General features: G+C 45.4%; 1 protein-coding gene across 1 annotated transcript in view; it reads right to left on the reverse strand.

Moving 5' to 3' along the window:
• RASGRP4 (RAS guanyl releasing protein 4) overlaps window positions 1-25,625 on the reverse strand; it is a 58,288-nt gene that overhangs the window by 25,722 nt on the left and 6,941 nt on the right. Inside the window, 6 exon segments of the mRNA XM_044305922.1 lie at window positions 4,690-4,806; window positions 7,506-7,679; window positions 7,835-7,982; window positions 22,777-22,911; window positions 25,027-25,080; window positions 25,181-25,286. Coding sequence (XP_044161857.1) covers window positions 4,690-4,806; window positions 7,506-7,679; window positions 7,835-7,982; window positions 22,777-22,911; window positions 25,027-25,080; window positions 25,181-25,286 — 734 coding nt within the window.

Raw genomic sequence — 25,625 nt, forward strand, 5'->3', positions numbered from 1 at the left:
TTTAGATTGTAAGCTCTTATGGGCAGGGTCTTATTTTTTTTCTTATTCTACTTTTCATTTTAGTCTTTCGTTACACCCCAGTTATAAATTGCTGTAGAATATGTCGGGGCCAAAGAAATAAAAATTATTGCTATTACTGTTGCATCTTTTAGAATGCAGCAAGAATAGGTAACACTGGGGGTACTCGGGGCTTCTGTGTATGGACTACGGCCAAATATCCTATAAATTATTCTTATTAGATATTGTATATTTATTATTATAGCTTTAGACATATAATATATTATAAAATTATTTGTATTAGGCCTCTTTCACACTTGCGTTGTCCGGATCCGGCGTGTACTCCACTTGCCGGAATTACACGCCGGATCCGGAAAAACGCAAGTGAACTGAAAGCATTTGAAGACGGATCCGTCTTCAAAATGCGTTCAGTGTTACTATGGCAGCCAGGACGCTATTAAAGTCCTGGTTGCCATAGTAGTAGTGGGGAGCGGGGGAGCGGTATACTTACAGTCCGTGCGGCTCCCAGGGCGCTCCAGAATGACGTCAGAGCGCCCCATGCGCATGGATCATGTGATCCATGCGATCACGTCATCCATGCGAATGGGGCGCCCTGACTGTCACTCTGGAGCGCCCCGGGAGCCGCACGGACGGTAAGTATACTGCTCCCCCGCTCCCCGCTACACTTTACCATGGCTAACAGGACTTTAGCGTCCCGGCAGACATGGTAACCATTGAGAAAAAGCTAAACGTCGGATCCGGTAATGCGCCGAAACAACGTTTAGCTTAAGGTCCGGATCCGGATTAATGCCTTTCAATGGGCATTAATTCCGGATCCGGCCTTGCGGCAAGTCTTCAGGACTTTTTGGCCGGAGCAAAAAGCGCAGCATGCTGCAGGTATTTTCTCCGGCCGAAAAAACGTTCCGGTCCGGAACTGAAGACATCCTGATGCATCCTGAACGGATTTCTCTCCATTCAGAATGCATTAGGATAATACTGATCAGGATTCTTCCGGCATAGAGCCCCTGACGACTGGAACTCTATGCCGGAACAGAAGAACGCAAGTGTAAAAGAGCCCTTAGGGTACTTTCACACTTGCGTTGTTTGATTCCGGCAGGCAAACTGTATGCAAACGGATGTCATTTTTTCTGACTGATCAGGCATTTTTCAGACTGATCAGGATCCTGATCAGTCTGAAAAATGCCTGATCAGTCAGAAAAATGCATTGCAATACCGGATCCGTTTTTCCAGTGTCATCAGGCAAAACAGATCCGGTATTTAATTTTTTCTAATTTTTAAAGGTCTGCGCATGCGCAGACCGGAAGGACGGATCCGGCATTCCGGCACTAATACATTCCTATGAGGAAAAATGCTGGATCCGGCATTCAGGCTACGGTTTTCTCTTTTGCCTGATCAGTCAAAATGATTGAACTGAAGACATCCTGATGCATCCTGAACGGATTACTCTCCATTCAGAATGCATGGGGATAACTGATCAGTCCTTTTCCGGTATAGAGCCCCTGTGATGGAACTCAGCGCCAGAAAAGAAAAACGCGAATGTGAAAGTAGCCTTACATATTTTATATTTATTATTATATCTTTAGATATATAATATATTATTAAATTATTTGTATTACATATTTTATATTTATTATTATACAATTATTTTTATTTTATATGTATTATTATATAATATAAATAATATATTTGCAGATTGTAAGCCCTCGCGGGCAGGGCCCTCTCTCCTTCTCTACCAGTTTGTAGCTCGTCTTGTTCATGATTAGTGCAATTGTCTGTATTATGTATGTATACCGCTTATCATATGTACAGCGCTATGGAATGAATGGCGCTTTAATAATAAATAATAATAATTATTTTATATTTATTATTATATATTTGTGTATAATATATATTATATACCGTACCTATTTTTATAAAGTAACAAACAAACATTTCCCCGCTCACACTTTGTTGCAGACATCACCCAACTCGGCTTCTTTTTGGTTGTAACGCCCCCCACTAACCACCATGAGCCTGCCCGCATGCTGAAGGGGAAAACTTGACCCATTTGCAGGACTTTATTCCTTGCGCCGAAAGGTTAAACACGGACGTTGACCGTACGTCTCATAAAATCTGTTTGTGGAGGGTGTCTAAAGATGATTTTGACACTGATCTGTGCTGGTTGTGAACTCCTTGAGCTGAAGTTACCTGAACGAAGGGTTAAACCAGCGACATAACTGTTGAACAAGGCACCTTGTGGTGTTCTTGTGGTTGAAAGGTTGTGGTAAGTTTCTTAGAACGAGAAGTACGTGACGTCGTCAGCTCCCCGAGTGTCGAATCTATTTCACTAAGAATGCAACTCGAGTCTTGACACATATCAGGCCCCCTGTGTGCAGAGTCTTACTAATATTAACCCTTTCTTCATTTATGAAACGTAAAGCAATGTCCCTCCTTGTACTTTGGACCAAGGCATTGCTTAATAAAGGGTTAATTACAGGACTGTTGATACTGAGAACCTCTCCCGACATGTCAGTTTTAGTAACTACTTGTATTCCCCATGTAAGGCCTCATGCACTCGAACGATGTTTTGGTCCGCACCCGAGCCGCAGTTTTTGCGGCTCGGATGCGGACCCATTCACTTCAATGGGGCCGCAAAATATGCGGACAGCACTCAGTGTGCTGTCTGCATCCGTTGCTCCGTTCCGTGGTCCGTTTTGCGGACAAGAATAGGCAGTTATATCAATGGCTGTCCGTGCCGTTCCGCAAATTGCGAAACGCACACGGACACTATCCATGTTTTGCGGATCTACAATTTGCGGACCGCAAAACACACAACGGTCGTGTGCATGAGGCCTAATAATAACAATTAATTCATAACTTCTAGGGAGAATAATAGAAGAAAGGCACAACATAGAGGGATAAGAATAGATGCTCCGGGATTGTTATCACTTGGGGAATAGAATTGTCCCGATTCTATAAGGATCAGGTGACATTCATTACATGTGCAGGGAAGGTAATGTAGAGATCTGTACAGGAAAGGGTTCTTTACAGTAAGAGCAGTCACACTATGGAATGTCCAACCCCAAGAAACAGAAATGGAAGGTGTTTTGTGAACTTGCACCAGGAGGGAGGGGGGCTCATTCTGTTTTTTTTTTTTTCAGAACTCCCTCCCCTCGGTCCTCCTCTCTGCTTTATACAGTCCCCTGCTGGCTGATCCATTAATATTAAATACTCAGCAAACTTTTTGTATAAATAGAATGTGCAGTTCTGCTTTTTGATATCTCATAGAAACAGTTTCCACAGAAAAAAGGACATCCTCATAGCAAAAAAAAAATGCTCCATCCTCCATTCCGATGCAGGGCCTTGGCTGGCTAGGTACCTAGGTACAGCGCCATGCATAAGGTTGTGGCAGCCCCTGGTACTACAGCTCCATGTGATTAGGACTGAACCGCAGTACCAGGAATAGCCACAACTACAATTATGGTGCTGTGAGTAAGTGAACTATGAAGTATTTGTGGCACGAGCTGGTCTATCACGGCCACCTTATTAAGCGGATTTGTTGGGGTGCCAGGAGTCAGACCCCCCGAACTAATCCGATAGTGATAGCCTATCCTAACAAAAGGCCATAGGTGTATTACATTTCTGTAAAACCCTTTAAAGGGGTTGTCTGAGTGGTTAAAGGGGTTTTCCAGGCTCCTGATATTGGATAGATCATTAATATCAGATCGGCACCAGACACCCCTACCGATCAGCTGTTCCCTGCAGCTTCTGGCTCTGGAACTAGCACTGTTAATGGAAAAGGAAGCACAGCGCCATTCAAAGTGTAGTGGCCGTGCTGGGTTACTGCAGCTCAGCTTCCATTGAAGTGAATGAGAGCTGAGCTGCAGTAACCCGACACAACCACAACACTATGAACGGAGCTGTTTGCTTCCTGTTTTATCCAGCATCGGAGGCTACAGGAAACAACTCACTGGGGTGGGTGGAGTGCGGGGAGTCAGACCACCACCCATTGGATAGGACATCAATATCGGGAGCCTGGAAAACCTCTTTAATACTGATGACCTATTCTCAGGATAGGTCATCAGTATCTGATTGGTGGGGGTCTGACACCCCCGGTGATCAACGGCCTCTTCCAAGACCAGTGATATCACATTCATTGTTCACATGGCCTAGATCAGTGATGGCTAACCTCCAGCACTCCAACTGTGGTAAAACTACAACTCCTAAGATGCACACTTGCTTGGCTGTCCTGAGAACTCCATAGAAATGAATGGAGCATGCTGGGAGTCGTAGTTTCACCACAGCTGGAGTGCCGGAGGTTAGCCATCACTGTCCTAGGTGCATCCCAGTCCCATTCAAGTGAATGGCACTGAGCTGCAATACCAAGCACAGCCACTATCCAATGGGCGGCACTGTGTATTGTGTAAGCTGCAAGGAGGTAACGGCACTCACAGGAGCACCGTGGCCTCTTCAAACAGGTGATTGGCGGGGGTGTCAGGTGTCGGACCCCTATTGATCAGATACCGATGACCTATCCTCATCGGTATTAACCACTTGAGAAACCCCTGTAATGATTCCCGTGCCTGGCTCCAGTTGTTCTTTTAGGAAGGGCTCCAGCTAACCTTTCAAGCAACCTAGCAGATAATCCAGGCCCGTCCCGTATAAAATCAATTAAGTATTTTCCGTACTCACTTTCAATATGTCGTGGGACAGGTAACTGTGGGTCTCTTTCAGTCTGGAGATTGCACTGTGACATAGTCCTCCAATCACTGCCATCAGGGTATTGAAGTTCTGTCGTTTGCGGAGTTTCTGCAAAAGAGAGACCGACAGTGTAAAAGCAGATGACCTGCGCCCGGTCTTCATTCCTCCGTGTGAAACTGTACCATCCAAAGCCAGCTATCCACCAAGCGTTCTGCCGTGTGTTACTGTTATATTACTTCCTACATATTCGGGACCAGTACCTGCAGCATTCTCCTACCAGTGAGTAAAGGACCCTTTACATAGGCCGCAACACATGCCGACATATATTGTCCCTTTTTGCAATTTTCTAAAGTTGGGAGGTATGATGCATGTATGAGCGTATGAGCAGGCAATTATCAGGACTGATCGGTCGGATCAGTCCTGATAATTGCCTGCTCATACATGCATCATACCTCCCAACTTTAGAAAATTGCAAAGAGGGATAACATATCCGGCAGGCATTGCGGCGATTTTGTTCATATTAGGCCACGCCTCTAACTCCGCCCAAAGCACAATTACTGACCCCCGTCACAACTGCAGTAGCTGGGGATCGGTTAGGTGAGTGTTAATTCCTTTAGTTTTTTACAGCATGTGGAGCCCCTGGGACAATTTTTTCTTGCGCTTCAAGATCCATTTAAATATTTGCAGATAAATTATGAAATTATAGATATTTTAAGGTAGAAATTGCACAAAATAATGAAGTTCTGGTCTAATATACAGGTAGAAACCGTACAGATAGTTTAGTAAGGAGCAATTTAGTAAATTTATTAATGCACATTTATGCATTAATTCCCCAGGTCAAAAAGAGGGACATTTAAGGATCAAGCAGGGACAGAGGGGACAAAAAGAGGGACACTTGGGAGGCATGCATTCCCCTGCACCATAAGAGTTGAGGCAGTATGTCTACTAGTAATCTTCCATAGAATACATATAGCGGCACTCACCGGTCCTGTTTCAACGGCTTTATTAATCCATGCCAAATTACAGATAAACGAGGGAGAACAAAAAAAAAATCCTTGGCCTACAGCCGTTTCACGATGCCACGCTTTCTCGTGGTCGGTGGGTGCCACTTTATGTATTTATTGTTTGTTAGGAAGCTGTGTGACTGGGGTGGACTGGCCAGTGCACAGGGGACCAGCCAAGTACATAGTGGTCAGATGCCCTCATTAGAGATGAGCAAAGTTTTTTGTAAAATTCGATTTGGCTGCTTCGCTGAATTTTACAAAAAAAGGTTCACTCTTCACACACTGATAGCAACACCGCAGGAGAAATGCTAGCACAGGCTTCCAGTATTCGTAGTTTCAGGTGCCGCACATCTCGTATCTTCACAGCATATGCTGGGCAGCACCTGAAACTACAGATACTGGAAGCCTGTGCTAGCATTTCTCCTGCGGTGTTGCTATCAGTGTGTGAAGAGTGGGAGAAGAGGGTTGCATTGACAATCCAACACAATGGGCAGCACATTGAACACATTTTATAAGTGGTCAGAAACTTGTAAATAACTCATGAAAGAATAAAGTTACGTTAAAACCAAGCACACCATTGTTTTTCTTGTGAAATTCCCAATAAGTTTGATGTGTCACATGACCCTCTTCCTATTGAAAAAACAAAAGTTGGATTCAAAATGGCCGACTTCAAAATGGCCACCATGGTCACCACCCATCTTGAAAAGTTTCCCCCCTCACATATACTAATGTGCCACAAACAGGACGTTAATATCACCAACCATTCCCATTTTATTAAGGTGTATCCATATAAATGGCCCACCTGTTGATTGTTATTATGGGTTAATGCTGTTGCAGAGGAGTGGTGCTGGAGCAGTGTTGATTCTATGAGGTGAAGAGTATGTCTACTATGTTGTGGGTTTGCTGCATATTTTCATGGTAAAATTCACCTTTGTGAATTGACTGGAATTAGTTATTTTGCATATTTGTTCCCATGAACCATTGCCTGAAAAAGTAGTCTCCATACACTGCTGGGTCTCTTCAATGAAGAACAGTACTCACCATAAAACCTGCTGCAAAATCCATATCTGAAACACATGCATATTCACTATGGACCTCATATGGATTTTTTTCTGCGTCTCCATCGTTTCTTCTTCTAAGGGCCCATTCACATTTTCGGGTTTTCATGAGGATTTAGGAATAAATTCAATACCTAAATCCTCATCAAATCCGCTAACATTGCACATCAGGTGCATGAGAGCGGTGTATTTTATACCCAAATTCACGTGCATCGGAAAAAAATCCTCATGAATCCTTCACAACAAAAAAAGTGCAGGCTCATTCTTTTTGCAAATTCCCCCATGAGAAAGCAATGGATTAGCTCCAGAGAGTCCCACTGAATGGAACACCTGCATGCTTTTAATATGTAAAACATATCTTTGAATTTCCAGCCTAATACCACAGTCATTCCAAGGACCAGATGATGAAAGATACCAAGTTCTTCAGAGAGTAAAAATCTGAAAACATTGCACATCTTGCAAAGGTCTCTGCATGCTCGCTTGATCTTTCTCCCTTCTCATAGAAAAGAAATGGAGACGGAACAGACTCCGCTCATACAGAATGTCTGCATCACATAGGGGATCTAGAACAGGTTGATGTTCCACAGACCATTGATGGTGGTAGGAGATCTGACAGAAGAATGTCTAAAGAATCAAAACAGGCTGAAGTCGCCGTTAAGAGGCGTTTGACCTATATTTTGTCAGATTTTTGGAGCACCCCTTTTTGTTACATCCTGTAGCCAAAGAAGATGTACTCGGTTCTCACCTGTGTCACCTGAATGAACTTGGTAAACACTTCTGCCCTCTGCTGTGGAGTAGGGCGGTTGAGGATCATGAGTTGAACCCACTGAGAAATACTGTTGCACAAATTGACTGATCTCTCCAATCGAGGAATTTCCCTTAGAGGATTATGTAAAGTGTAGCTTTGATAGTCTAAATGCTGTAGAAGAAAACAGGTTAAGTAAAGACGGACCAGATGACCATATCAAGTCAAATCCAAAGCTGCCCATACACATACAGTACCTATATACATGCCCAACTATTCCCAAGGACTACCCTATATACATCCATGCCTTCCTATAGTGAAACATTTACCGATATCCTGCAGAAACATTTAAATTCCAGGTAGCTGAGATGATCTGCAAGTTCTGATGGCTCCAGGTGATCAAAGAGGAGCGAGACTTTTCTCTTTTTGTTGAAGCTCGGAGACTCTGGAAATGGTTTGGTGATTTCTTGGTCACTACTGTCACAAACAAAAGGTGAGAAGAATGTTTCTGATCATTAATCAAATGTATTCTAAGACTCCATTGAACCAACATTCCCAAATGGAGAAGACTTGGGAGACTAGTGAATCTTTCTAGGGTTGGTTGAACTTCCCAGGTTCCTGCAAGGTTTCAGCCACAGCTCATGCTGGATGTCACAGCACATCTCAGAAGAACATTTTCAAAGGAACTGCACGTCTCTCTATCCATGGCCTCTCTAAACTAAATAGTCATAACTCTAAAATAAGAACAAACCTAGACAATAATTGGATTAAGGGGAGTGTAGCAGAGGGGTAACAAATAACCATGTGGCCCAATTCTAAAACTTTCCACTCCAGCATGACCTCCAGCTATGATTGTTTTGGTCTTCACTATTTTCCTTATGTCGTTAACCTCAGTTTTCCATTGCCCTGGACACTCTTTCCTTAAATTGCTGCTGCACATGTTAGGACATGGAGCAAGGAACTCTGGGAATGAGGGATCACCCACAATGCCATGCATCCAGCCAATCAGCAGACAGCCAGCCCTGTGACGTCACAGCCCTATAAATATCCTCAGCCATCTTGGATTCAGCCATTTTCCAGTGTACTTAGTGTAATGACCCGGAGTGCCATTACTGCTACCAGGCGCCCTGCTACCATTTCCTTGTGCTAATATCATATCATCTAATGTATTTCCTATAATGTACATATCTATTCCTAAAACTGTTATGTTCAAGTGTAATAACCTGGTCCACCAGCAGATGGTGGCAACAACATTGGTAGTATTAGCTTCCCTGGAGAGGAACCTTCTGGTTCCTCCCAGCCCAGAGGGAGAAGTTTTAGTTAGTTAGAGTCAGTCTATGACCCGGAGTGCCATTACTACTTCTTTTGTCGCCCTGCTACCATTTCCATGTGCTATTTCTTATCATCTAATGTATGTCCTATAATGTGCATATCTTTTCCTAAAACTGTTATGTTCAAGTGTAATTACCTGGTCCATCAGCAGATGGCGGCAACAACATTAGCAATATTAGCGTCCCTGGAGAGGAACCTTCTGGTTCCTCCCCGCCCTCTGTAGCTAGAGGGAGGAGTTTTAGTTAGAGTCAGTCTATCCTACCTCCCCCTGGGGAAAGGTTGTTTGTTGGCTAGCAGAGCACTGCCTGCTCTGCTAGGCCCAGAGGCCCTGCCTCTGAAGTCTACATGTTTGCTTGTCCCCTCCTGGGCTTGCATTGCCTCCTTCCAAGCTGAGCCGAAGCTTGAGGTACTCTAAATCCAAGAAAATAAGTTCCTAGGACTATAAGTAAGAGACAGACTACAGCTAACTTAAGTTCCAGCAGAAGAGGAAGAGTTTCCTATTTATCCAGCCAAGCATAGCAGAGTTGAGAGAGCTACTGCATAGCTGTGCTGAGATTGTTGCAGAGAAATATTTGACTTCCAAAGTTAAGCCATACCTGCTGATGACCAAGATATCGTTTCAAAGCTGTTTAGATTACCAATTTACGCTAAGCAAAAGCAATTGTTCAACGTTAATACAAAGTCTGGACTCCATTTATTCCACTTGTTCATCATCCAAGTTCAACAACCCTTTTTGCACTGCTTAAGATCACTTCACGTCTGGGATCCAAGGATATCCAGGTAGAAACACCGTGACACGTGTATATAACATCTACAGAGACTGTAGGCCACCCTGCACCACTCTGGCAATCCTACCTCTGGGTACCAACGTTACCATCTACCAAGGGAGCCCTGTGCTTCCGCGGCTTAATCGCAGCTGGCGTCACGTTTACTTGCTCAATAAGAGGGACGTATTTCGTAGAAACCTCCTAAGGGGCAAGGGATACCCCAGGCGTGGCCATAGTGGGACATCGCATCAGTGCAGGGAGAGACGTCAGCAGGCGCTAGGGACAGTGATAGGAAAGACTTTTGGGGTTTTAATTTCCTTTTTATTTATTTATTCGATCTAATGTATGTCAGATAGAGAAGTGCCAGGCCCTGCACAGGGGAGTGGCAGAGGCCTAAATGTTTCTGGCGCAGACACAGGTCTCAGCAGAGTAAGGGGGCGTTGCAGCAGGAGTCGCAGCGAGAGGCCTGAGCTCCCGGTGTCAGCTAGCGGTCGTGTCTTGATTAGCAACCTAGCGGTGCTTGAATGGTTGACTCGATCTTAGACTTCGTCGTAAGTGACATCAGACACCCCTAGCCAAGAGTCGTGGGTTCGTCAGACACAACCCTTAGTTGGCATGGCCCAGAAGCAGGCCCTGTGCCCTGACCTGTCCTCAACCTGCCTGTGTCCTTTTCTGTTCCCTCAGCCAGAGAAGTACTATATGCTGTGGGCTTAGCTCCGCTGCATCACCCAGTGACACGTACCCGATTTCAAGAAGTCAAGGCTCCACCACCTCAGCCGAAGGAAGCTGTCTGTCCTTCCCATCATCTGCTGGTCCTGATGCTCCTGCTCCTCCTCCTACTCCTGGTCAGTCATTCTGTCAGCAATCAATCGACAAAGCGATTGCCAAGAGACAACAGTATGCGTGCACTCATCAAATGGCGCAGAAGCGGAATGTGCTCCTGGCCAAGTTGCTGGTGCTACAGTCCCTCCCTTTCCAAGTGGTGGACTCTGCACCTTTTAGTGAACTGATGGCTTCTGCCGAGCCGAGGTGGAGAGTCCCAAGCTGTCATTTCTTTGCCAAAAAGGCAGTACCAGCCCTGCACACACATGTAGAATAGAAGGTGGGCCAGTCCTTGAGCCTGTTGGTGTCTGCCAAAGTGCACGGCAGCGCCGATGTGTGGAGCTGTAACTATGGTCAGGGACAATGCATGTCCTTTACGGCCCACTGAGTAAATGTGGTTCCTGCCCAGCCAAACCAGCAACTTGGCCAGGTGACGCCGCTTCAACCTCCACGTTCACATGCCTTTGGCCCTGCGACAATGTCCGCCTCTGCCTCCTCAACCTCCACCTTGTCCTCAGCCTCCATTGCAGGGACATATCACAGTGCCCCACCGTCATACCACCAGTGCAGGGGACGGCGGTGTCACGTTGTTCTGCACCTAGTTTGCTTGGGCGAACTGAGTCATACAGGGGAGGAACTGCTCCGCGTCCATCATGAAATCGAATCATAGCTTTCTCCACGACAACTCAAAATCGGAACCATGGTGACCGACAACGGGAACAAGATGGTGTCGGCGCTGCATCAAGGAGGGCTGAGCCATGCACCCTGCATGGTGGACGTGTTCAATCTGGTTGTCAAGCTTTACCTGAAGTCTTCCACCCATCTGCAAGACATCCTAAAAATGGCCAGGAAACTTTGCATGCACTTCAGCCACTCATACACCGCCAAGCACACCCTCCTTGAGCTACAGCTGCAGAACAGCGTCCCCCAACATAGGCTGATATGCGACGTTTCCAGCCGTTGGAATTCCACCCTCCATATGTTGGACCGACTGTACGAACAGAGAAAGGCCATAAACGATTTCTTGATGATACAGGCGGACAGAGGTACTCCGCTGTGTAACTTTGATGTTAGCCAGTGGCAGCTCATGTGTGACACCTGCTGTTTGCTCGTGCCTTTTGAGGAGGCCACTTTATTTGTCAGGACTATGGGATGAACAACGTCATTCCACTGATTCACATCCTGGAAAAGATGCTGGTAAATCTGGCTGGTCAGGGAACTGGAGACATGGCGCCTGCATCTCACAGCCACATGAGCCCTGTGGGGGCTGAACTGGAGGAGGAGGAGGAGGACATTGGAGCACAAGCAATGTGTAGCGAAATGGGTGTTTTTTTTTACACAGGTGACAGGAGAGGAGGAGCAGGAGCAGTGGGAGGAGCAAGAGGGAGATGAGGAAGACGAGGCAGATGACCCAGACACACCGTGGCAGTATGCAGTGGAGAAGGCAGGGAGTCCCTCCGAGTCACTTGCACAAATGCCCGGTGCATGCTCACTTGCTTGCATAGTGACAGCCAAATTGTCACCATTCGGCAGAGGGATGACTACTGGCTCTCCACCATGTTGGACCCTCGCTACCGGTCCAAAATGGGGGCATTTTTTACACCCGCCGAGAGGGAGGACAAACTGAACTACTATAAAGACATCCTATGTAGTCAGTTGGCCGCTGCCTATCTGCACCATTGTCCATCCTCTCGTAGGTCTGACCGGGGGGCCCTCTGCGCTCACTGTCCACTGCCATGGCTGCTGGGGGGGGGGGGTGGATGGCAGGAGCAGTACCAGCTTTAGCCTAAGTCTAGAGTCGCTGATGAGCAGCTTTCTTCACCCGCTTAGTGAATAAACTACTCACCAGCAGCTAGACATAGAGCAGAACTTAAACCAGCAGGTGGTGGCATACACGGAGTGCACCATGCCAGCCGTCATTGAAGATCCGCTGGACTACTGGGAAGCCAAACTGGATTTGTAGCCACAACTGACCGAGTTTGCCCTGGAAAAGCTGTCTTGCCCGGCCAGTAGTGTGGCATCAGAGCGGTTTAGTGCGGCGGGGGCCATAGTTACCCCAAGAAGAACTCGCCTGTCCACCTAAAATGTAGAGAGACTGACCTTTGTCAAGATGAATCAAGCGTGGATCGGCCAGGATTTCCACCCACCAATGCCTGATGCATCAGACAAGATCATCCATGCTGCCTCACCCAAACCTTGACAAAAGAGACCAGTTTCTTCTGGCTACCTGCCTCAGCTACTATTCTGATACTGCCACCCGCCTGATGCCACACATCTGATGCCAAGTGCTCCTTCTTACAGCCACCATCGTCAGCAGGTACTGTTAGTGCCACCCACCTCCCCACTCTGTCACTGGGTCACTCTGTGGTCTCCTGATGCTGCTGCCACCTCTACACTATGTCACCTTGCCACTCTGTGGTCTCCCGATGCTGCTGCCACCTCCACTATATGTCACCTTGCCACTCTGTGGTCTCTTGATGCTGCTGCCACCTCCACACTATGTTACCTTGCCACGCTGTGGTCTCTTGATGCTGCTGCTACCTCCACACTATGTCATTGGGCCACTTTGTGGACTTCTCATGCTGTTCCTACCCTCCCCACTTTATGACTGGGCCACTATTTTGCCTTTTCAGCCTGGCTGACATAATTTATTTGACCCTTCTTCTGATCTGTCAGAAGGAAGGAAAAATGAGATGCACAACGGATCCTGTCTGTGTAGCAGCTGTAAGGCCTGTATGGTCCCATCAGAATTGGCTTATGATTTAGTAGCCAAAAGCAGGAGTGGGTACAACACAGAAGACATGTAAATATTCCATTCACGTGTCATCTCTGTTTTGGATCCATTCCAGTTTTTTTGAGCATTAGCAATACTGATGGATTACTGAGCAAATGCTGACTGAGTGAAGGCGGATGCTCCACAGACAGGATCCGTTTTTTGGGGGGTTGTTGTTCTGACGGATCAGAGGAAGGGCAAAATAATCAGTGACCTCAACACAAACTTACTGCTGACACCCTCTCCCCTCTGTCGGGGGGGCTCTACTTCTATAAGAGTTTAATAGAACAGCTTCTGTAGACATCTATGTGTCACAACCAGACAGCTGAGAAGCTCTGACAGAGGCCTTTCAGAACCTCCTCCTTGAGTTTCTGTGTTGTGGTATTCAGCTCCTCCTCTCGTTAGCCTCTCTCAAGCTGTCATGTGTTGGACTAATTGCTTCCCTTTAAATTCTTCCCCAGAAGGCTTTTCTGGGCGGCTTATACTACTTCCTGGAGTGTGTGTGCACGCTGACTCTGTCCTCCTGTTTGCTTCAAAGTTAAGTGTTGTACCTTTATCTGTTATTTTCTGTTTGCTGGATCCCAGGTGACCCTGACTCCCTCCGCATCTTGTGTAGGGAGCCGGTGGTCGTGTCCCCTCACTATTGTAGGGTGCTCAGGGCTTTATAGTCAAGGTTCGTGGATATGCAAACCTCCACCATTCGGATCTTTGCATAGGCTGAGCAGCCAGGGAAAGTGCCAGGTCTTCTGCAGGGGTCTCCCTTGGTTCCTTAGTTTTTGGATCCAGCAAGTCGTTTATACATGTTGCTTTGCCTTGTTTCCTGTACACCGTCCGTGACATTATAAGCCGCCATAACCGTCTCAAGCATGGATCCGGTTTCACTTTTGGCTGAACGCTTCCAGGGTCTTTCATTGGAGGTAGCTGATCTCCGTAAGACTTTTTCTCAGCTTCAAGTGACCGGTTCAGCTTGCGTTCATGGAGTTTGTTCTGAGCCTAAGATCTCGCTCCCGGATACGTTCTCCGGGGGTAGTGAGAATTTTGTGCGTTTTAGAGAGGCTTGCAAACTCCATTTTCGCCTTCTTCCCCACTCCTCTGGTGATGAGGAACGGAGGGTGGGGATCATTATATCGCTGCTCAGAGGTAACGCTCAGTCCTGGGCCTTTTCGCTGCCGGAGGGGGCACGGCCTCTCCGTTCAGTGGATGAATTCTTTTTAGCCCTGGGTCAGATATATGATGATCCGGATCGTATTGCTCTGGCTGAGTCTAAACTACGTCTATTATGCCAGGGTAAACAATCCGCAGAAATATACTGCTCAGAATTTCGGAGATGGGCAGTTGATACTGGTTGGAATGATGCTGCGCTCCGAAGTCAATTTTGCCATGGTCTTTCAGAGGGATTGAAAGATGCATTTGCTTTTCATGAGAGGCCTATTTCTTTGGACTCTGCTATGTCTCAGGCCGTTCGTATTGACAGGCGTCTTAGAGAGAGAGGAGAGATGTCCCCTTCCTGTCATACTCAGTCCCAGGACAGTGCAGCGGTCCCGTTCTGTGCGCAGGGGTCTCAGTCGCCGTCAGCCCCTTCTGAGCAGGAGCCCATGCAGCTGGGGTTGATTGCTTCTGACAATAGAAGATTCAGCTCGCATGGGAGGGTTTGTTTTTGTTGTGGAGGTATAAATCATTTGGCAAATATTTGTCCCTCTAGGAGATTCAGGCAGTTTTCTGGGAGTAATAAAGAAACAAACAGGAAAAAATCTTTTAAAAATGTTCCGTCTGTTACTATTGGCAGGGTTGAGGCGGAAATTGAAGGTTTTCCATTTGCTTGTAGTTCCCGTTTTGTCCTGCCGGCTAGGGTGGCGCTAGAGAGCAAGAACATTTTTTGTGAGATTTTTGTGGATAGTGGAGCAGCGGTTAATCTCATTGATAATCAATTTGCGATAACTCATGGTTTTCAGGTGCGCACTTTGGGAAAGGATATTCCTGTTTTTGCTATCGATTCCGCTCCACTTTCTCAAAAATCATTAAAGGGCATAGTTCACAATATCCGTTTAATTGTGAGTGATGCTCATGTTGAGGATGTGTCATGTTTCGTCCTTAGCGGTTTACCCACCCCTCTGGTGTTGGGGCTGCCCTGGCTCACTAAGCATAACCCCACCATTGATTGGCAAGCGAGGCAAATAAATGGTTGGAGTGACTTTTGCAGAGAGAATTGCCTCATGACATCTGTTTCTGAGGTTACTACTAAGACTGTACCATCTTTTCTCTCTGAATTTTCGGATGTCTTCTCTGAGAGTGGAGTTCAGGATTTGCCCCTGCACAGGGAGTACGATTGCCCTATTAATCTCATCCCAGATGCCAAGCTGCCTAAATCTCGTTTATACAATCTTTCCCAACCTGAGAGGATCGCTATACGTGCTTATATCTCTGAGAGTCTGAGAAAAGGACACATACGACCCTCGAAGTCACCTGTTGCCGCTGGTTTTTTCTTTGTTAAGAAAAAAGATGGTTCTTTAAGACCTTGTCTGGATTTCAGGGAGCTGAACAATATCACAATTCGTGACCCTTATCCGCTTCCTCTGATCCCAGACCTATTTAACCAGGTTGTTGGGGCTAAAGTCTTTTCCAAATTAGATTTAAGAGGGGCATACAACCTGGTCAGGGTCAGAGAAGGGGACGAATGGAAGACGGCCTTCAATACCCCTGAGGGCCATTTTGAAAATTTGGTTATGCCCTTTGGTTTGATGAATGCCTCAGACGTTTTTCAGCACTTCGTGAACAGCATTTTTTATAATTTGATGGGAAAATTTGTATTGGTGTATTTGGATGACATTTTGATTTTTTCTCCCGATTTCAAAACTCATAAGGAACATTTACGTCAGGTCTTGCTCATCCTGCGGGAGAATAAATTATATGCGAAACTGGAAAAATGTGTGTTTGCGGTTCCAGAAATTCAATTTCTGGGGTTTCTTCTCTCCGCTTCTGGTTTTCGCATGGACCCCGAGAAGGTCCGCGCTGTGCTTGAGTGGGAGCTTCCTGAGAATCAAAAGGCGCTGATGCGTTTTTTGGGCTTTGCCAATTATTACAGGAAGTTCATTTTGAATTATTCTTCTATTGTTAAACCACTCACTGATATGACCAGAAAGGGGATAGATTTTTCTTCTTGGTCAGTAGAGGCGCGTAAGGCTTTTTCTGATATCAAGGAGAGTTTTGCTTCCGCTCCCATCTTGGTGCAACCTGAAGTTTCTTTACCCTTCATAGTTGAGGTTGATGCTTCTGAGGTGGGTGTGGGGGCGGTCTTGTCTCAGGGTTCCTCTCCTGCCAATTGGCGACCGTGTGCCTTTTTCTCAAGAAAACTCTCCTCCGCAGAGAGAAATTACGATGTGGGAGATAGGGAATTGTTGGCCATCAAGGAATGGCGCCATTGGCTAGAGGGAGCCAGACACCCTATTACCGTATTTACTGACCATAAAAATCTGGCCTACTTGGAGTCAGCCAAGCGTCTGAACCCGAGACAGGCCAGATGGTCGTTGTTCTTTTCTAGGTTTAATTTTGTTGTCACGTTCCACCCTGGAGTTAAGAATGTGAAGGCAGATGCCCTGTCACGTTGTTTTCCGGGAGGCGGGAATTTTGAAGACCCGGGTCCCATTTTGGCTGAAGGTGTGGTGGTCTCTGCTCTTTTTCCTGAATTGGAGGCAGAGGTGCAGGCAGCCCAGTCAGAGGCTTCTGATCTTTGTCCTCCTGGGAGGTTGTTTGTGCCTCTCGCTTTAAGACACAAGATTTTTAAAGAACACCACGATACGGTCCTTGCTGGGCACCCGGGGGTAAGAGCCACACTGGATCTCATCGCTCGGAGATTCTGGTGGCCTGCGCTTCGTAAGTCGGTTGAGGGTTTTGTGGCAGCCTGCGAGACTTGCGCTCGTGCCAAAGTCCCTCATTCACGGCCATCAGGTCCTCTCCTTCCCTTACCCATTCCTTCCCGTCCTTGGACACATCTGTCCATGGACTTCATAACGGACCTGCCTCGTTCCTCGGGGAAGACTGTGATTCTGGTGGTGGTGGACCGTTTTAGCAAAATGGTGCATTTCATCCCTTTTCCTGGTTTGCCCAATGCTAAGACGCTGGCGCAGGCATTTGTTGATCACATTGTCAAATTGCACGGTATTCCTTCAGACATAGTCTCTGATAGGGGCACGCAGTTTGTTTCCAGATTCTGGAAGGCTTTCTGTTCTCGCTTGGGGGTTCGGTTGTCATTCTCTTCTGCTTTCCACCCGCAGTCGAATGGCCAGACAGAGCGCGTCAATCAGAATCTGGAGACATATCTGCGTTGTTTTGTGGCGGAGAATCAAGAGGATTGGTGTTCTTTTTTGTCCCTTGCTGAGTTTGCTTTAAATAACCGTCGTCAGGAGTCCTCTGATAAGTCACAATTTTTTGGTGCATATGGGTTTCATCCACAGTTTGGGACTTTCTTGGGAGAGGGGTCTTCTGGTTTACCTGATGAGTACAGATTCTCCTCGTCTTTGTCATCTATTTGGCAAAAGATTCAAGATAATCTAAAGAGCATGAGTGAGAGATATAAGCGTGTGGCTGATAAGAGACGTGTGCTTGGTCCGGACCTGAATGTTGGTGATCTGGTGTGGTTGTCTACCAAGAATATCAAATTGAAGGTTCCCTCCTGGAAGTTGGGTCCTAGGTTTATTGGGCCTTACAAAATCCTGTCTGTCATCAATCCTGTTGCATACCGTCTTGATCTTCCTCAGACTTGGAAGATCCATAATGTTTTTCATAAGTCCTTATTGAAACCTTATGTTCAACCCATTGTACCCTCGCCTTTGCCTCCTCCTCCGATTATGGTTGATGGGATTGTTGAATTTCAGGTCTCTAGGATTGTGGATTCTTGTCTTGTCCGCGGTTCTCTTCAGTACCTTGTTCAGTGGGAGGGGTATGGTCCTGAGGAGAGGATGTGGGTCCCAGTGACGGACATTAAGGCCTCTCGTCTCATCAGGGCTTTCCATAGGTCCCAGCCTGAGAAGGTGGGTTCTGAGTGTCCGGAGTCCACTTGTAGAGGGAGGGGTACTGTCACAACCAGACAGCTGAGAAGCTCTGACAGAGGCCTTTCAGAACCTCCTCCTTGAGTTTCTCTGTTGTGGTATTCAGCTCCTCCTCTCGTTAGCCTCTCTCAAGCTGTCATGTGTTGGACTAATTGCTTCCCTTTAAATTCTTCCCCAGAAGGCTTTTCTGGGCGGCTTATACTACTTCCTGGAGTGTGTGTGCACGCTGACTCTGTCCTCCTGTTTGCTTCAAAGCTAAGTGTTGTACCTTTATCTGTTATTTTCTGTTTGCTGGATCCCAGGTGACCCTGACTCCCTCCGTATCTTGTGTAGGGAGCCGGTGGTCGTGTCCCCTCACTATTGTAGGGTGCTCAGGGCTTTATAGTCAAGGTTCGTGGATATGCAAACCTCCACCATTCGGATCTTTGCATAGGCTGAGCAGCCAGGGAAAGTGCCAGGTCTTCTGCAGGGGTCTCCCTTGGTTCCTTAGTTTTTGGATCCAGCGAGTCGTTTATACATGTTGCTTTGCCTTGTTTCCTGTACACCGTCCGTGACACTATGTGAAATCAGCTGACGACGGTGTAAAAGGAGTGCGCTTCTTCTTGACGCTAACATCGACCTGTAAGGCTGAGTTCTCCCTGGAAAAATTTGGTCAGTTTTTGCCCTGTAACTGCCCAAATAAGTGAAGTGTGCAGTGATTCTAACAGCGACGCCTGTCATCTGCATGTCATACTGACTCACAGTATTGTTTCACTACCACAGCAGACTCCCTATACGTGTTACTGCAAGGCACAGTGTTCTACACACTATACAGGCTCTCTGCAGCCCGGAAATAGACTTTTTTTATCGCGATTCGCCACAAATTAATTCGTATCGAATCTAATCTTTTCGGAAAATTCGGTGAACCGACCGAATCAAACTTTTGAGAAATTTGCTAATCTCTAGTTGTGATAATCAGATGATGAGGGGACTACCTAATCGTACGCTAAAGTGTTATAAGGCATAGCAAGGCATACAACCTAAAAGTTCCTTAAAGGGGTTGTTTCAGCCTATAATTGGCTGTTTTGGTCTCGTGACCAAGAACAGGTCCCTGTCACTTCCAGTTTGCTGGGAGCTGCGGCGCTGGAATGGAGGGCGCTTTGAAAGATGAATGTTTTTGGTGGTTTTTTTCATATAGTTCTGCTGCCCTTAATTTTTTTTTATTATAGTGGACAGCCCTCTTTAACTGCAACGTGACATCAAATTATAGGAAGTTCTCTAATTGTTTCTGCTAAAGTTAACCTTTACCTCTTAATGCTGTGTCATCTTTAAGTCTAACTTCCTGTACTGATTCATTTTTAGTATATCTTTATGTGGTCAGGGCTGTGGTTTTTTGTTACAGGGCTCCAAGGAGAGTTAAGGGCTATGGATACTTTGACATAAAAACATTTTTAAATATCTTAGTAGTTTCAGTCTGCAATCTTCATTCCTTGATTAATTTCTCTGTCCTTGATATTTAGTTTACAACCTGCTCCTAGTTTCAGACTTTTCTCATGTGGACATGTCTCTCTCTGTAATACATGATGGATTTGTGTGTCCAGGATGCTGCTGTCTTCACCCTGTGGTCTGTGCTTGTGTGTGCTTTGCCTCTCTATCTTCAGCCTGTGTGAGCTGCCCTGCTTGGATCCTCTCCACACTCTAATCTGCCACGTGCAACCACCTGCTGCTACTTCTAACACTAGAGGGGGAGAGCAGAGAGAGCAGTCAGAAACAGGAGCAAAGCTCTGACAGATTCATGTCAGACTCAGCAGCACCGGTGGCTAGATGAAGGAATTACACACATTCTGCAAAAGCAAAATGGTAGGATTTTTTTTAATAAAAACTTTTTAGAAAGTTGTTTAATCTTAGATTTAGAAAGCAAATAAAAAATTCTGTGAAAAAAGTGTTCATAGGCTTTAAGTCCCAAAATGTTTGCTTTGTTTCTGCCTTTACTAGGCAAAACGTTTCATTATTAAGTTCCATGTATATAGTGTATGCAGTGGAGACTGCAGGCAGACAGAACTTTATTATTGAACTCTATAGGGGAAATTTATCATGGCCTTTGTGCAAGTTTTATGGCATCATAAAAGCCTTAGATTTTTGTGCAAGCACCATCTGTGCGACTTTTTAAGTTTTTACGCTACACGCAGCATTTTTCTAAGTTGGCGTGGCTTCCCACAGCCCAAAAGATATAGGATACCTTCACACGACGGTATGTATTTTCTGGTCCTCAAAATGCAGATCCGCAAAATACAGTCAATGTCCTTGTTGCATCCATTCGACTTTAAGCGGTCAGTGGTCCGCACTTTGCGTACAACAATAAGACATGTTTTATCTTTTGCGGAACGGACATAAAGTATTCACCCCCCTTGACTTTTTTCGTATTGTGTTACATTACAGCCTTAAGTTCAATGTTTTGTTAATCTGAATTTTATGTGATGGATCAGAACACAATAGTCTAAGTTGGTGAAGGGAAATGAGAAAAAAATGTTGTTGAGAAGTACGAGTCAGGGTTAGGTTATAAAAAAATATCCAAATCTTTCATGATCCCCAGGAGCACCATCAAATCTATCATTACCAAATGAAAAGAACATGGCACAACAGCAAACCTGCCAAGAGACGGCCGCCCACCAAAACTCACGGACTGGGCAAGGAGGGCATTAATCAGAGAGGCAGCACAGAGTCCTAAGGTAACCCTGGAGGAGCTGCAGAGTTCCACAGCAGAGACTGGAGTATCTGTACATAGAACGACAGTAAGCCGTACGCTCCATAGAGTTGGGTTTATGGCAGAGTGGACAGAAGAAAGCCATTACTTTCAGCTAAAAACAAAAAGGCACGTTGTGAGTTTGCGGAAAGGCATGTGGAGACTCCCAAAATGTATGGAGGAAGGGGCTCTGGTCTGGTGAGACTAAAATTGAACTTTTTGGCCATCAAATAGAAAACACTATGTCTGACGCAAACCCAACACATCACATCACCCAGAGAACACCATCCCCACAGTGAGACATGGTGGTGGCAGCATCATGCTGGGGGGACGGGACTGGGAAACTGGTCAGAGTGGAGGGAAAGATGGATGCTGCTAAATACAGGGATATTCTTGAGCAAAACCTGTACCACTCTGTGCGTGATCTGAGGCTAGGACGGAGGTTCACCTTCCAGCAGGACAATGACCCCAAACACACGGCTAAAGAAACACTTGACTGGTTTAAGGGGAAACATGTAAATGTGTTGGAATGGCCGAGTCACAGCCCAGATCTCAATCAAATAGAAAATCTGTGGTCAGACTTAACGATTGCTGTTCACAAGCGCAAACATCCAACCTGAAGGAGCTGGAGAAGTATTGCAAGGAGGTATGGGCAGAAATCCCAGTGGTAAGATGTGGCGACTGCTCATCGAGACTTATCCAAAGCGACTTGGAGCTGTGATTGCCGCAAAAAGGTGGCTCTACAAAGTATTGGCTTTAGGGGGGTGAATAGTTATGCACATTGACTTTTTCTGTTATTTTGTCCTATTTGTTGTTTGCTTCACAATAAAAAAATAAAATAAAAAAAAACATCTTTAAAGTTGCGGGCATGTTCTGTAAATTAAATTATGCAAATCCTCAAACAATCCATGTTAATTCAAGGTTGTGAGGCACCAAAATACAAAAAAAGTCAAAGAGGGGGGGGGGGGTGTCGAATACTTTTGCAAGACACTGTATGGAAATGTCTTTGCAGGCGATTTGGAGACCTGACCACTATAAAGATATGTAACAGATTATTAAAGGCTATTCTATGGACACCTTCCGGAAAATTTTTATGATTGCATTTTACATATTTTGATGTAAAAATAATTTTTTCAGTTGGTCTTTATTAAATAAATACCCAACCATTTTTAACAAGGGTTACAAATCAGTATTTTTAGAGTATCAATTCCCAGTCAGCTGAGGGCTCATGTGAAAGTTTATCTCTGATTTCCTGACCTCATAAGCACTTATTATTGTAAACTCTTATCAAACTGCTAAGAATATGGCTTACATGGATTTTTTAACCCCTGTATCTTAAAAATGTCTAAACATTTTAATAAAGACCAATTGAAAAAAAATAATAATTGTAGCCCAAAATGAGTAAAATGCAAACATAAAAAAGTTGCCCTGAAAGTGTACATGCCTTTAAGCACAGAAGTTTGTACCTGTTAAGATTTAATTAACATAAAGGTGTTAAACTACAGAATGTTTATAAAAGTTCCCTTTGTCTAATGTTACATTGTTCCTAAAAACCATGAACCATTGTGCAAAAGTAGGAGATATCCAGAATGATAAAATATCAAGTAAACATACATATCACTGAAATGAAAGCAGTGGATCATGAATGTCAAGGTTATTTGTCACCCGGGTACAGTTCTAGGTTGTGCAAAGGTTGCATTCTCACCGATATGATAAATGGCACATAGCAGGTGTGTGGCCCTGCGACACTGGGGCCCAGGAACAGCAAAATACGCCTATGCTTTTCATGAATGTTAAAATAGGTTCTTACAAGCATGAGCTGTCGATACTTTGTTGCTGATCACTTGACCTTCTTTTGTTCTTTACCACTTCCCAAAAATCACCCATCAGCTCTTCTAGTTCAGTGTTCAGACGAAACACCTCTGGATATTGATTCACCCAGAACCTGGAGGTAAAGGAAGACTGAGATTAATAGGTCTATCCACCATAACAGAGGGTTACCGAACTAAGCCATATTTAAAATAAATTCTAGTTATTTAAGGTGTTGTTCAGGGATTTGGCTAGTTCACAGTAGAGTTTGAGAGCTCCTGCAGGCTGTCCCGGCAGAGAACAGCCGGAGCTCCCTGGATCTGGCATTGCCGGAAGCTCCCTAAATGCCCGCCGGCTCTATCAACTATAATGGAGACTGGTGGAAATCCGGCTGCAACCCGGCAAATATGGTGAGAATCGTCTGGACAAATACAACTGTGCAGTCCTGCCGATTCTCGGCATATTTGCCAGGTTGCAGCCAGATCTCCATTGGTCTCCATTATAGTTAATAGGGCTGGCGGGCATTCAGGCATCTTCCGCAATGCCAGATCCAGAGAGCTCTGGGCTGTTTCTTGCCGGAACAGCCTACAGGAGCTCTAAAACTCTACTGTGAAACTAGCCTTAGAAAAACATGGCCTCTTTCTTCTAGAAACAGGGCCACATCTGTCCCCAGGTTTTGTCCGGTATGCAGCTCCGCTCCACTGAAAAAGGGGTTTATCAGCAATACACCAGAGACAACCTGTGGACGGGTGTGGTCTTGTTTTTGGAAGAAATCGGCCACATTTTCTAACTCTGGACGACCGTCTTCTTTTTCAGAAACTTCTGACCTGTCATAGTGACAAGTCAGCAGCCATAATCAGTGGGGGTCCAGATTAGACCCCAGCTGAACTCTGTGTCCCTTTATTACCATTTGGCACGGGTCTCCTAACAAGCAATGTACATAGATTTTCTATGAATCCATACACTGCTTGCTCCAATCTCTAAGTAGAGTCTAACAGAAACGAGGGGACAAGGCACTCAACTGAGCACTTACATCCACCCTGACCAGCATCCGGACCACCCACAGATCAAACCTGTCACCAATGCAACCTAAAGTCCTCTAGTTTTCACACTGCCACTTCCTGTTCAATATACATTACTTTTCAGCAGTCATCTCATTATCATCACAGGATATTAGGTCATTGCAGCTAAACTTCACTTCTTGCAGCAGTTGCATCTTATAGGCATTGTCTAGTTCAGGAAACCCATTTTCAAATACCCTGTTAGTGCATTGTGTGCATGGATGGTCTATTGCATTGTGTGCATGGATGGTCTATTGATTTCAATGAGCACCATGTAATGCTTCAATTCCCTGGTGGTGGTGCTGCAGGAGAATTTTAGACTTACATCCAAATTGCAGGGACAGTCTGTAATCAGCTTATTTTTTGGAGCACTGGTCTAATAAAAAAGGATTGTTAAAGGGGTTGTGCCACGAAAAATATTCAATATTTTTAAAACCAGCACCTGGATCTGATTACTTTTCTCTTTGCAGGTAATTAAAAATGTAGTAAAGCCAGTGAGCTATTCAATAAAATATATCTGTATAGCGCCACCTGCTGTTTGTTCTTTTCCTTATTCCTTGTCCTCCTCACTAAGGTGGTCGCACATGCTCAGCTGTCACCAGCCTTATCTTCTGTTAGAAGCTGTGGCAGCTACAGGGCAGGTGCTGCAGCAGAAAGGAAATGTGGACAGACTCCCCGAGCTGCCACCCTGAAATAAATCTAGCAGAGCAATTGGAGCAATGAATGTGGAGATCTCTGGATCCATGTGAGGTCCAGGGCTGGTTCTAGCTCTGCTAGAAAGAGATTGTGATGTACTATATGGTGTCTGATTTTCATTTTTTACATCACTTGTGGCATAACCCCTTTAAGATCTGACAACCTCTTTGAACATTTGAGACTTTATTACTCTAGAGCAGGGATGGCCAACCTGAGGCTCTCCAGCTGTTGCAAAACTACAACTCCCAGTATGCCCAGACTGCCTACATCTATCATCCTACAGCAGGGCATGGTGGGAGTTGTAGTTTTACAACAGCTGGAGAGCCACAGGTTGGCCATCCCTTCACTAGAGTTTATAAGAATGTATAACCGAGACAGTACACATATGGATGGGCAGAACGGTCTTGGAGAAGGAGGTGCCTACCATGACATAGATGCAATCTGAAGAGGTAAGTTCTGGGACAAGACAGGCAGAGAAGACAAATAGGATTTACCTGAGGAAATGGCAGACCTGCATTCTTCGGTGGTTTTGAGCAGCTTCCCTGTAAGTAGTTGGTGGTTAAGGACCCAAACAAACGCACTCTATATTGAGCGTGACAACAAAGCCCTAAACATCTTGCACCATATTAAAAAAACAGGTAAGGATATAGTTGAAGAAGCTTCCGTGCAAATTCGGCAGATGGCACCACCCAGCTATGCATGACGAGGATCATATGAATGGTGTCTTCGTTCCTCCAGATCTTTCCGTCCATATCTTGTCAAACCAAGTTAAACAAGGAACATTCATGACGACAACACAACCACCATTGTCCATTCTGCCTCATAGTATACATTGGGCCTTACAGAGGACTTGTCAGCAGGATCAACCTCAGGAAACCAGGCCTACTACCTAGTAGGGTTGATCTTGCTGATTAAAGCAATACATTTATCTCCAAAATCTGTTAGGTTTGTATAATCAATCTGCTAATTAGAGCTTCAACGCACTGGGGAACAAGCCCAGGTAGCCCCTTAGTGTAGCTCAGCTCCTCCACTTTCCTATATTTGCCATGCACCCATTCCTTGACTTAACAGTTCCAAGCATCATCATGGTCCT

The sequence above is a fragment of the Bufo gargarizans genome, chromosome 9, assembly GCF_014858855.1.
Source record: "Bufo gargarizans isolate SCDJY-AF-19 chromosome 9, ASM1485885v1, whole genome shotgun sequence".
Taxonomy (NCBI): Eukaryota; Metazoa; Chordata; class Amphibia; order Anura; family Bufonidae; genus Bufo; species Bufo gargarizans.